Source organism: Syzygium oleosum, unplaced genomic scaffold (assembly GCF_021117445.2).
Source record: "Syzygium oleosum isolate NSW1041296 unplaced genomic scaffold, Sole_v2.1 Sole_v2.01, whole genome shotgun sequence".
NCBI lineage: Eukaryota > Viridiplantae > Streptophyta > Magnoliopsida > Myrtales > Myrtaceae > Syzygium > Syzygium oleosum.
Window position 1 is genome coordinate 27000612 of NW_026607485.1, and position 13310 is coordinate 27013921.

The window sequence follows — 13310 nt, forward strand, 5'->3', positions numbered from 1 at the left end:
TTCGAGCATTCCTTCGCCACTCTTTACTCGCAAAACAAGACTTACAGCAACATGTCCTTTCATCCTTCAAAAAGTACTGCCCGAACATCTACAGATTCCATGACACAAAAAAGGTCTGCATCGATATCATGTGCAGATGAATGATATAAAGAGCAGTCCATGCTAGTAACACGCGGGGAAAATGACAAATAATCCTTGAACTTTGATTCAATGTGCAATATAATTCCTGAATCTTAAATTTATTTAATATGATCCCTAAACTTTAACTTAATGTGCAATGTCATCACCGAATTATTAATTTGCTCAATGTGGTATTTGGATTTTTAGTTCATGTTCAATTTAGTCCTTATACTGTATGAAAATGTTCAATGTACATGGACTAAATTAAATATCTACCAAAAGTTTAGGAACCACATTGAGCAAATTTACAGTTAAGGAATCACATTGTACATTAGGTTTAAATTCAAGAACTATTTATGTCATAATCCCTAATACATATTGCCAACTAATGACTATGCTAGGTGAAAGGCTTGTATACCTTGTGGTTGACAGAGTAGTTAGAGCTCAAATACCATATTTTGTAACGGTTGGATGTGACCTTTAGAGTAACACTTAGAAGAGCTAGCTGCACCGATTGTCCCTCTCCAATATTTTTTGACGTCATTCTCATTGAAAAAAACCGACATATAGCTTGCCAATTACGAGAACACGCTAATATTCGTGCACTAAACGGTCTACTGAGGAACGTCATCGATAAGTGATGCAATTAGTAGCTTGTTTGCTCCTCCAAAAGGGGAAATGACTTTAGTAGTCCCTAAATTTTGGCATTCTTAGACTTTTAATTCATTTATCTTTGAACTATTTATAAATGTTCAATGTAATCCCTAAACTCTCAATTTGTTTAACTTTCCAACAAAATCAAATCGGCCCATTCCATATTATTCACAAGTTTTCATAATTACACATTTGCCCGTATTTTGGAGTATCTCTTCATTTCAATCCTTTTTCCTAAATCAATAAAAAAAAATATGCTATCTTTTTACTACTTTTTTACAATTTTGGTATTTACAAATATTACGATAGTTACATTTAAGTAAATTCTATCTCATGATCTCTATAATAGGAAAACTAGAACCTCATTTAGAGTTGTATGGGGCAGATATTCTTGCTATTTTATGTCTAAGTGTTTTCATAAGAATATCTAAAAACAATATAAATTTATCTGTTGATACTCGCACTTATATTAATCTAAAACAAGGAATGAGATTTATATTAAGATAAGTACTAGATTCTATAGATAAATTAATATCATTTCTAGACATCCTTATGAAAAGAACTTATACTTAAATTAGTAGGAATAACAACCCAATATAACTCTAAATGAGGTTATACTTTTACTATTATATATTCATAATTAAAATTTACTTAAATGGAACAATCATAATATTTATAAAGATCAAAAAAGTAGAAAGATATCATCCTTTTTGTTTATTTGGGAAAATGATTAAAATGAAAAGGTATTCTAAAATCTAGGCAATAGTGTTATTATGAAATCTTGTGAATAGTATCGAATGGTTGATTTGACTTTGTCATGGAAAGTTAAGAAACTAAATTAAACAAATTTAGAGTTCAAGAACTATATTAAACATTTGTGAATAGTTCAAAAACCACATTGAAAGAATTAAAAGTTCAAGGATGACATTGCACATTGAGCCAAAATTTAGGAAATATCAATATCAATTTCCCCCAAATTCTTTTTTACCTAGAATCATCCTTCCATCGTAATATGATTTTGTGTCATTTTTTAATGAAAAACGAAAGCAAAAAACCATTCAAAGCAGGAGATCCGCCACAAAACAAGAACAAAATCAATAGCTCGGACTACTTATGAAACGGTGAAGAAATGCATTAGTTTCACATTAGTAAAGTCATATGACTTATCTAAACTAAATCAGTAAATTCTTTATATGATTATATATAAAAAGTAAAAGAAATATTTCATATTACATAGAGAAAGTAAAATCAATTATATTGCAGAAAGATAAATTAGGGCATTTTTATAGAATATGTAAACCATCCTATCACTTCACAAAGCTATATGGCTAGATTAACTTGAAGTAATAATTTCTAGTTATCTTTCAAGATTATCTTGTAATCTTTCACATCTCCTATTTCATTCCATACTATTCTATCCAAATAAAATGAAATTAATGGACAATGCCAAAAATATTTTTTTTGTATAATTACATTATAGTGGATCACATATTATTGATTACAATTATATTAAAGTATAGGATTATTATAAAGTTGAATACTATACATCAATGTAAAATGATAAAGGAATAGTCGATATTGGTATGTTGTTTTCAGAATTTCAATGCATGTTGGCCATTTCAGTAGAGCTAGATGCCCTTTATGCTTTTCTATTCTAAACGATATATTCTATTGACAATTGATTATTTTTAAGATATTTTAAAAAGATAAGGAGACTTAATAAAATAACATACATGTTAAAAGTCCCTATTACACTATTCTACTCATCAGGAAACTAAACATAGAAACTTTGATTTGATAATAAAAGATTAGAGAAAAATGACTTGAAGGGCAAAATTGGAATAATCAAAGGGCACTTTCACATGAAGACATTGAAGGTACATTTGGCACACATTTATAGAGTCACATGTTCACCTCTTATTCAAAGGTGGGTTGAGCACCGCTATAGATATTACTAGAATGAGGCCCGCGCAATGCCACGAAAAAAACTAAATTTTTTTATGTAATATTCTCCTCTAAATTATTGTAACATCATTATCTTTCCTGTAAAAAAGAATGCCATTGTTAAATATCAAACATAATATCATCATATTCCAAATTTTCATCCTAAATTTGATATTTGCATAATAAACTCATAAATGGTACATTAATGGATAGATTCCAAAAATAAAAACAAATTAAAGTACACCTTTATGCGTAAAAGATAAGTTGAAAATCAAATTTTTTTCATTAATTAGATGTAAAAAGTAATAAAATAAAGAGTAAAAAGGAAAAAAAACTAAGCTTTATTAATTCTTATATTGTTTTGAAAAATAAAAAGAAAGAGAATGGAAACAGTGGAGGGGAAGTTTGTGCCAAAACCACCTTCCTAGCAATCCCTAATTTGTCATATATATATTATTGAATTTGATAGACTAAGTCAATTTTCAGGTGACATTACTTCTACCAACCAATGTACATGATCATTTTTCTCAATATGTGTGGACTTAATCAAATTAGTATTTAACATTCACTACAACGATTGTGTTTCTTAATCTGTGTTTTTTTTGCAATGTGTTCCGTGTACTTTTTATATGATGTTGTCCTCCCAATTTGTAAAATATTTTGAGCGAGGCAATCGCAATTTATGCAAGAGCTATAGAATGTGCACATTGATTTTTTACTATCGTTGACAAGTATGTAAATTTTGCTGGTAAAAATGGTCAATTTTTCTAGAAGATATGCCGGGGTGACCAAATAAATTATATCATTCTACAAATCGAAGGGTATCAATGTGGCAGAAAAAAAAATATAAATTAAGACAAAGTTGAGGGACCACATCTATACTAAGGGATTGTAAGGGATCAAAGGCAAGCCAAACTTAACCAAAGAGGAAAAACCAAGGTGAGAATAAAAAGCTCAAGAAGTTACGAGCCAAAGGCAACGAGACAGAAAAAGCAGAGCGCCTTTATGCTGCTGTTCCTTCCAAACTTCAAAAGCAAGGTAGAAAAAGGGCCTTCGTTTCAAAAGTATCTCACTCTCGTTAGGAACAACTCCAAGTGGGGGGAAAAAAGGCTTGTTTGCCGTCGCCAATTTCGTGCCTCTTGTACTGTTTCATCACGGGGGGGTGTGGTTCGGCAGCAGAGCGTGTTTTTGTACTCTTCTGTCGCGGATTTCGAACTGTATGGGAAAATGCAAAGAGATCGAGAGAGATCGAGAGAGAGAGAGAGAGAGAGAGAGAGAGGTGGGGGGCTGGAGAGAGAAGGGTCTGAATTATTTATTCATGATGATGAGGCGGAAAGTGAAGGGACGAGACAAGTAGTGGCTGGAGCAAGCGACAAGGCAAGGTCACAGCGAGGCTTGCCCTCCTTGCTGCATCAGCTCCCGGACAAGGGAAGGAGTAGCCTTGATATGCGCGGTTGGCATTGCTGTCAGAAAACCCATGTTGGACCAATTTGTTCGGTATCTGCCTCTGTGTCTCTATCTCTCTCTCTCTCTCTCCCTCTCTCCTCGCACTGTCCTTTCACGGACTCGCTCAACATTCGCCTTGGGTTTCTATCCGTACTTGGGGCGAACCTCCACATGTTTACATGTACTAAGGACTCAGAATTCTCTCGTTCTTGGTTCCTGGGTCCATCTCTCAAACTAACATAAAACCTTCCCTGCCTTTCTAAATCTTGTCGATGATTTTAGACCTCTCCATCGTTTCAATGAATATCTGAAAATGTCTACGCGCCACTCAAAATACCGCCTACTCAAAATATCGCCTACGTGATATCCTTACATTGCACTTTTAAACATAAGTTTCACGATCTGATCGTATTTTTGATAAAAGTGAAGACTTAATTGAACCGATAGGAAGATTTAGGGTCTGTTTAGTAACATTTCTGTTTCTTTGTTTTTCTGTTCTTTTGTTCCCTGGAACAGAAAAAAAACAGAAATCCGTTTAGTAAAAAAAAACTACTTTTTTTGTTTCTGGAACAAAAAAGTGATCCTGAAATAGATTTGGAACAGAAACAAAAAGCAAAAAAAATCTACTTCTTTGTTTCTGGAACAAAAACAAGAAACGATTTTTTCTGGAATCCTCCAAAAACAAGAAACAATCCATCGGCCACAACCCGCCCACTGCCGCCTCTCGCCATCCTTCGTCGCCACCTACCGCCGGCCTTCCGCCGCCGCCCGCCGCCCGCCTCCTGCCCGCCGGCCGCCTCTTGTCGTCGACCACTGTCCTCCGCTGCTCGACGCTTGTCGCCACCGGCCACCGGCCGCCGTCCTCCACCGCTGGCCGCCGTGCTCCATCTCCCGACACCGACCGCCACCCGGCGCTGGCTGCCTCCCCCCGCCAACCACCCGACACCGGCGATCACCCACCACCGGTCGCCGTCCTCCATCGTCGACGACCACCCACCACCGGCCGCCATCCTCCGCCGCCGGCCATTGTGCTCCACCGCCTGACGCTGGCCACCACCCGGCGCTGGCTGCCCTCGGCCGCCGGCCACCCTCCCGCCTCGGCCACCCGACGCCGGCGGCCACCCACCATCGGCCGCCATCCTTCGCCACCGGCCGCCATGCTCCATCGACCGACGTTGGCCACCCTCCGCCGCCAGCCACCTCCCGCCGCCACCCCCCGCTGCAGTCACCGCCGCCCGACGCCACCGTGCTCCACCGCTGACCGCCGTGCTCCACCGCTGACCGCCGTGCTCCACTGCCTCCGGCCGCCATCCTCTGCCACCACCGACCACAGTCCTTCGCCCCCCGCCGCCACCCGCCGTCCTCCGCCGGTAGCCCAGAAGGGAGAAACTCGTCCATGGAATAGAAATGGATCATTCGCGCCCTAAACGCGTTTATATTCTTTTTCTATTCCTGGAATAGAAATTTTGTGCCGTTATTAAACGCTATTTTTTGCTCAGAAACTGTTCCAAGAAACATAAATAGTTAACTATTTCTAATCAAAAATTATTTCTGGGAACAGAAACGTTGCTATGCAAACTCTTAGACTCATTGCATTCTGGATTTAGGATCGGTGGTGCAACTTTCTTCGTTTAGTTGGTTTTTTAAACGTACAAAAGTAATTTTGCAAGCAGATTGTCCTACATTTAGCGGTGCTTTTGTTTTTGAGATAATGACATAAATAATCCCTGAATTTTAGCCCAACGTGAAATGTGGTCCATTAACTTTAGCTTAATATGCAATGAACTTTTAATTTATTTAATGTGGCCCATGAACTTTTGGTACATGTTAAACTTAGTCCCTGAAATATATGAAAATGTTCAATGTTGTTTTAGTCCATAGACCGAATTGAACAAACTGAAAGTTCATTAACGGCATTATACATTTAGCTATAGTTCAAGCACCACATTAAATAATTTAAAATTCGGGGACCACATTGCACATTGGGTCAAAGTTCAGGGAATAATTATATCATTTTCCCTTTGTCTTTTTTTTTTTTTCAGATTATGAATATGGTATAGGTTAGATGGCTATAATGAAAACCGTAAATAATTTGATATTTGAATCGCTCGTACGGGTTTTGGGCCGGAATCCGCGAGAGAAAAAAAATTATGCATCTGCCGTGTTTTACAGTTTGATTGATGACCCTACTCATTCCTTCCAAACTTGGACTTTACCGACCCCATATTCTTCCCTCTCTCTCTCTCTCTCTCTCGTGAGCACAGTAATATCGTTTTTCATCCTCAAACACTTGGTTCTCGACTGCTGCATCACATGAGCTATGCTTTTCCGGTCAAGCTGAAGCTAACTTGATAACCAGAGAAGAAGAGAGACACACAGAGAGAGAGACAGAGAGACAGACAGACGGAAAGATGGTGATCCGGACGATGGGATGTCTCCCTCTTGCGCTGTATGCGCTGGTCTCGTTAATGGCAATGGCGTACTTCGGAGGCCGTACGGCGAACGGCGACGACGTCCCCGTCCAGCTGAACGACGACGTGTTGGGCTTGATCGTCTTCAAGTCGGACCTCTCCGACCCCGCCTCGTATCTCGGCTCGTGGAGCGAAGACGATACCTCGCCATGTTCCTGGAGATACGTGCAATGCGACCCGGTCACCGGTCGAGTCACCGAGGTCTCGCTTGACGGCTTAGGCCTGTCGGGCAAGATTGGGAGAGGCCTCGAAAAGTTGGATCGCCTCAAGGTGCTCTCGCTGTCGCGCAACAACTTCACCGGCAGCATCAGCCCGCAGCTTGCCCTCCCAAGTGGCCTCCATAGGTTCAACCTCAGCCGCAATGGCCTTTCGGGTCGCTTCCCCACTTCTCTCGTGAACATGAGCTCGATCAGATTCCTTGATCTCTCCGAGAACTCGTTCGCAGGGCCGCTTCCTGACAGCCTCTTCGACGGCTGCTCCTCGCTCCACGTCGTTTCTTTCGCCGGGAACATGCTCGAAGGGCCGATTCCCAGCAGTTTGGCCAAATGCATTACCCTCAACAGCCTTAACCTCTCCGGCAACAAATTCTCCGGCGACCCAAATTTCGCCTCGGGAATCTGGACTCTGCGAAGACTCCGGGTACTGGATCTCTCGAACAACATGCTCTCTGGGCTAATCCCGGCGGGGGTTTCGGCCATACACAACCTGAAAGAGCTCCTCTTGGGAGGGAACCGTTTCGCAGGTCAGCTACCGGCGGATGTAGGACTGTGCCCGCACTTGACCGCATTGGATTTCCACGACAATCTCCTCGCAGGGGCACTGCCCGCGTCGCTCCGGAATCTATACTTCCTCGTTTCTCTCAGCTTAGCGAATAACATGCTGACCGGGGATTTCCCCGATTGGATTGGTAATATGAGTAAACTTCAATACTTGGACTTCTCGGGCAATAAGTTCACCGGAAGGATCCCGACGTCGGTAGGTAACCTGCAATCTTTGAGGTACCTTAGCTTATCTGACAATGGGCTATCTGGAAACATTCCCTTTTCTCTTGCCTACTGTTCCAAGCTAACGGTCATAAGGCTGAGGGATAATAGCATAACGGGTAGTGTACCGGGGGAATTGTTCGATCTTGGATTGCAGGAAGTCGATTTTTCGAATAACAAGCTGGTCGGTCCCATCCCCCCGGGTTCAAGTAGGCTCTTCCAATCTCTTCACACCCTGGATTTGTCGAGAAACAATCTGAGCGGAGATATTCCTGCCGAGATGGGTCTTCTATCCAACCTGAGGTACTTGAACCTGTCCTGGAATGGCCTGAGTTCGAGAATTTCACCCGAGCTCGGGTACTTCCAGGACCTCACCGTGCTGGATTTCCGCAACAACGATTTGTACGGCTCGATTCCTGGAGATATATGCGATTCGGGTAGTTTGGCCATTCTTCAATTGGACGGCAACGCATTAACCGGGCCGATTCCGGAAGAAATTGGGAACTGTTCATCTCTGTACTTGCTGTAAGTACAGTTACTCTACACTGAACGTGGACTTTGCCCTTTAGGTTCAGCGTTTCATTTTATTATTTTTATCTTCGTGTCGATGTGATGCTATGATTGGCCTTGCTGCAGGAGCTTGTCCCATAACAATTTGAGCGGTCCCATTCCCAAATTGGTCTCGACGTTGAGCAATCTCAAGATTCTAAAGCTGGAGTTCAACGAGCTGAGTGGGGAAATACCGCAAGAACTCGGGAAGTTAGAAGAGCTCCTAGCTGTGAATGTATCCAACAATAGGCTCGTAGGAAGGCTTCCTGCTGGGGGCATATTCCCCAGTTTGGATCAAAGTGCTATTCAAGGGAACTTAGGGATTTGCTCGCCAATATTGAAAGGTCCGTGCGTGATGAACGTCCCGAAGCCCCTAGTCCTCGACCCATATGCTAACGGTAACGGCCAGCGGGATGGCCATAAGCATAGAAATGAAGGTTCCAGTCACAACCACATGTTCCTCTCTGTTTCGGCTATTGTCGCGATCTCGGCGGCCTTTCTCATTGCATGCGGAGTGATAGCCATTAGTCTGCTGAACGTGTCTGCCCGAAGAAGGCTTGCATTCGTTGATACCGCCTTGGAAAGCATGTGCTCGAGCTCTTCAAGATCTGGGAGCCTGGCTATGGGAAAGCTCATCCTGTTCGACTCGAAGGTATCCTCGGACATTAGCTTGAACAACCCCCATTCCTTGCTAAACAAAGCTTCCGAGATTAGCGAGGGAGTGTTTGGGACCGTGTTCAAGGTTCCGTTTGGCGCACAAGGAAGGATGTTGGCAGTAAAAAGGCTTGTCACATCGAACATAGTCCAATATCAGGAAGATTTTGATCGGGAAGTTCGTGTCCTAGGAAGAGCGAGGCATCCCAACTTGAACGCGCTGGTCGGATATTATTGGACTCCGCAGCTGCAACTGATCGTGACAGACTACGAGCCGAATGGCAGTCTGCACTCCAAACTCCACGAGAGGCTTCCTACTTCGCCACCGCTTTCTTGGGCAACCCGATTCAAAATCGTGCTCGGCGTTGGAAAGGGACTCGCCCACTTGCACCATTCTTTCCACCCACCGATCATCCACTACAACATTAAGCCCAGCAACATCTTGCTCGACGAAAACAATAGTCCCAAGATATCGGATTTCGGGCTGGCAAGACTCCTTACCAAGCTGGACAGGCACGTGATGAGCAACAGGTTCCAGAGCGCGCCAGGGTACGTGGCACCGGAACTGGCATGCCAGAGCTTGAGGGTCAACGAGAAGTGCGACGTCTACGGCTTTGGGATCTTGATACTCGAGCTGGTGACCGGGAGGAGACCGGTGGAGTACGGGGAAGACAACGTGGTGATCCTGAGCGACCATGTCAGGGTCTTGCTTGAGCAGGGCAATGTGTTGGATTGCGTGGATCCGAGCATGACCGAGTACCTGGAGGATGAGGTCTTGCCGGTACTGAAGTTGGCGCTGGTATGCACCTCTCAGGTACCATCAAGCAGGCCTTCCATGGCCGAAGTGGTGCAGATACTGCAGGTGATCAAGACCCCAGTACCACATCGAATGGAACCATATTGACAATAGTCTGAACATCCTCTGAGGGGTAATGCGTTTAACACTTCACCTGTTTTCCTCCTACTAAATCATCTCAATAGATGAAAGATTGTTCTTTGTTTTCTTGTCTCCTACTTTTGTTGCTGCTCTGCAGATGTATTACATAACTGTCCGAGCCTTCTATTGTCTAAAAGAGAATTTCATGGGCTCCAATGAATTGGTGGTGCTGGTCGTTTCTTTCTGTCCCGTAGATAAAGAGGTCTCTTTAGTTTATGCATGTGAACCGAGACCACACGGGCCAAATGCCCTCTAGCTTGTGGATCATGAGGTTTCTGACGTGAGTTCATGTGATAAAATAGAGGAAAAGTGACACAAACAGTCCATGAATTTTAGTCAAATGTGTAATATGATTTCTGAACTTTTAATTTGTTCAATATGGTCCCTGAACTTTAACCCAATATGCAGTGTGGTAATTGAACTTTTAATTTGTTCAATATTGTCCTTGAACATTTGGTACATGTTAAATTTAGTCTTTGAACTCTATGAAATGTTCAATGTAGTCCTTTCAATTATTCAAGTTCTGAGACTACATTGAACATTTTCATATAATCCAGGGATTACATTAAACATATATCAAAAGTCCAGGACCACATTGAACATATGGCTAAAGTTCGGAAATACATTGAACAAATCAAAAGTTTATAGACCACATTGCACATTGAGCCAAATTTCAAGAACTGTTTGTGTCATTATCCCTAAAATGGATAATTATGGATTGGATAAGGCAATCCGGGATCAAATGATTATTTTATCAAGATTTATTTCAGGTGAATGCTTCCATTATGTTTGGTAGAGATGATTAGGAAGGAAGAGAGGGAATTTTAAAGGTGCTGTCTTGTTCGGAAGGAAGGAAGGAGATGGAGAGAAAAGGGCAAAATGATTAGGAATAATTAGGTACGATTTGGAATAGCTAAATTTGTACGTTCTTTAAAACCCTCCAAATCTGTCTGTCTATGGGAGGAAGGATTCATAGGGATTGATTTTCTAAACAAACAAAATTTTCTTTCTCACTTACTTGTACCATAATTTTATTTAAGTGGGGAAGTTGTCTACTATATCGTAAACTTATTGTAAGGATTGTCAAATCGATCCTAAATTTTTCAATTTTGCCAATTCAGTCCTAAATTTTTGCGCGAAATTCCAACGTAGTCTTTCCGGCCAATTTCGCTGGAAATTGCAGACGTGGCAGTGTGCCGCGTTGGACAGCCGACAATGATTGGATCGTCACATCAGTGATTTTCAGAGAAAATTAACCGGAAAGATTACATTGAAATTTCGCGTAAAGGACTAAATTGACAAAGTTAAAAATTTTAAGACTAAATTGGCATTCGTACACGTATTGGGTAATTTTCCCTTTTATAAATTATAAATACATAAAAGGTCATTGGTGTCATAGTGCAATTCTCTCCATTCCTTTTCTCGATAGCATCCGAAACAACATCATAATTTAAATCCGTCTATCTCCCCCTTCTCTTATTTTCTCTCATAGTTATTTGAATCCCTTCATTTATATTCTAGCCACCTTTCTACCGAACAAAGTGTTCATGATTGAGGAATGACTTCACATGACTAAGACGTTGAGTTTTCTAACCAGATAATCACCAATATTAAGGTGGATTTTACTTACCTCTAGGGTCCAATTAACATTTTAGGCTGCTTTAAATGTTATCTCAAAAGCGTATTTGTTTCATGAAAAACTTTATGTTGAAGGAAATGGTTTTACCCGAAATTTTATCTTCAAGAAAAGTGATTTGATTTTTCCGTGCGCTCAAAAACAAATAATCGTAACGAAAGTGTGCAATCAAGTCGTCTGAAACTTTCGAATTATATAATCGAGTTCCAAAAATTGTCCACAACAATATAATAAGTAATTTCATGGATTCCTTCTATTTTGAATAATAAAAATACTGATGTGGTGTCAAATGGGAGTCACCACAAAGAAGAAGAAGCTGTAAATATTAGAAAAGAAGAAAGCGAGACAGCCACCGTGCTTGGGCGAAGGTGGACAGCCCTCTCCGCAAGCAGGCAAAGGAAAGCGTCCTCATGTATTTGTACCCACCCCTCACTTTAGTAGCAATGAACGAACATTGCCCAAGTCAAATTTAGCTCAATAAAACAGCAAACATGACTTAGTTTGCACAACTCGGGTTTTGTTGAAAGATTGGCGCGGCCCTTGCGACGAGATATAGCCTGACAAGAGCAGCCTCTCGAGCCCGTCGAGTCGCGTGATCGGGTCGTTCGCGCCTAATACCGATAGATGGTAAGTCGTTGTTGGAACACCGTCCATTCAAAGTAGGGAAATTATCTTTCCCATTCATGTTGCCAAGAGCAATACCAAGGCTCTGTTTATTTCGTCTAAAAATGAATGAATTAGAACACAGTTTTCCTAAAATTGATCGCTTGAAGTAATTAGTTATTGAAAATGTTTTCATTATCGATAACAATTTATGCCTAAATATTTTCGTGGATAATGAAAATATTTTTTCGTTTATTTATTATCGTAAACGATACAAGCCATCATTTTTAGGAAGATAATTTCAAAATCATTCATTTTTCGCGAAACTAGTACACCCTAATTGCTATTGAAAGGAAGACTCTTCCACATTGCTATTGAACTGTCAAATTCTCTTATCCTTCTCTTCATTGGCTCTTCTTGAAAGCACTATCAAGCATTAAAATCCCCATGTTCAGTATGAGCAACTATCCACTCTAAAAGAAAATGGTTAATATCACGAAAAACCCCAAACTGGTACACCTGTGACAAATTTACTCCAAACTAATTTTTTTAACCATAAAAAACTCCGAACTGGTATATTTGTGACAAATTTAGTCTCCGTTAGTTTCCATTAAATTGAATTAATACCAAAAAATATCATAAACTGGTACGCCTTTGACAAACGGAAGGTAAAACATAAAATTGGTACATCCGTCAATTGCCATGTGTCACTTAACAAAACAATTTGACAGTAAAATTTAACGAAAATAAACTAAGGGTAAATTTGTCACAGGTATATCAGTTTTGGGGGTTTCTGGTGGTCAAAAAATTAGTTTGGGATAAAATTGTCACAGGCGTACCAGTTTGGGGTTTCTCGCGGCGTTAACCCAAAAGAAAAAGAAAAGCTCATGTTTTCGCCCCTAACCTATTCCATTAACCTATTAGAGGCCTCTTAGAGGTCAAGCAAAATGTGGAAGGACGTTTTGCTCATGGAATCAGAGATAAGAGCCCGAGGACTTAATTACACTAGGGGTTTATCTAACACCCAAATTTAATACCTTTTTATTCGAGAACATTTCGTACGATCTTTTCGATTTTAGCATTCCTAACCACGCGCATCTTGGTGGCCACGCATTGTCAACTCACACAACAGGATTTGAGTATATCAACAACCACAAGAACAGTTACAACATCACAAGTAGTAAACCAACGTCATAATGAAGCGGTAAAAGTGCGGAAAATAAAATCTTATACAAGTCGGGCAAAGAATGTATATACTTTCTAATGAAAATGAGCAACGATTAGGCACGGATTAAACTAGGCCTAAACATGCA

General features: G+C 40.9%; 1 protein-coding gene across 1 annotated transcript; it reads left to right on the forward strand.

Annotated features, from left to right (window-relative positions):
- The first annotated feature begins 6378 nt into the window (after positions 1–6378).
- LOC115686282 (probably inactive leucine-rich repeat receptor-like protein kinase At3g28040) lies at positions 6379–9914 on the forward strand. Its single transcript, XM_030611513.2, has 2 exons — positions 6379–8143; positions 8255–9914. The coding sequence occupies exons 1-2, from the start codon at positions 6576–6578 to the stop codon at positions 9723–9725; spliced, it is 3039 nt and encodes a 1012-aa protein (XP_030467373.2). The 5' UTR covers positions 6379–6575; the 3' UTR covers positions 9726–9914.
- The last annotated feature ends 3396 nt before the right edge of the window (positions 9915–13310 follow it).

Excerpts from the sequence above, each read along its gene's own strand:
- LOC115686282 (XM_030611513.2), top strand. The coding sequence starts at position 6,576 with ATGGTGATCCGGACGATGGGATGTCTCCCTCTTGCGCTGTATGCGCTG. Across the intron at positions 8,144-8,254 it reads TGTTCATCTCTGTACTTGCT|GAGCTTGTCCCATAACAATT; the intron begins GTAAGTACAGTT and ends GCCTTGCTGCAG.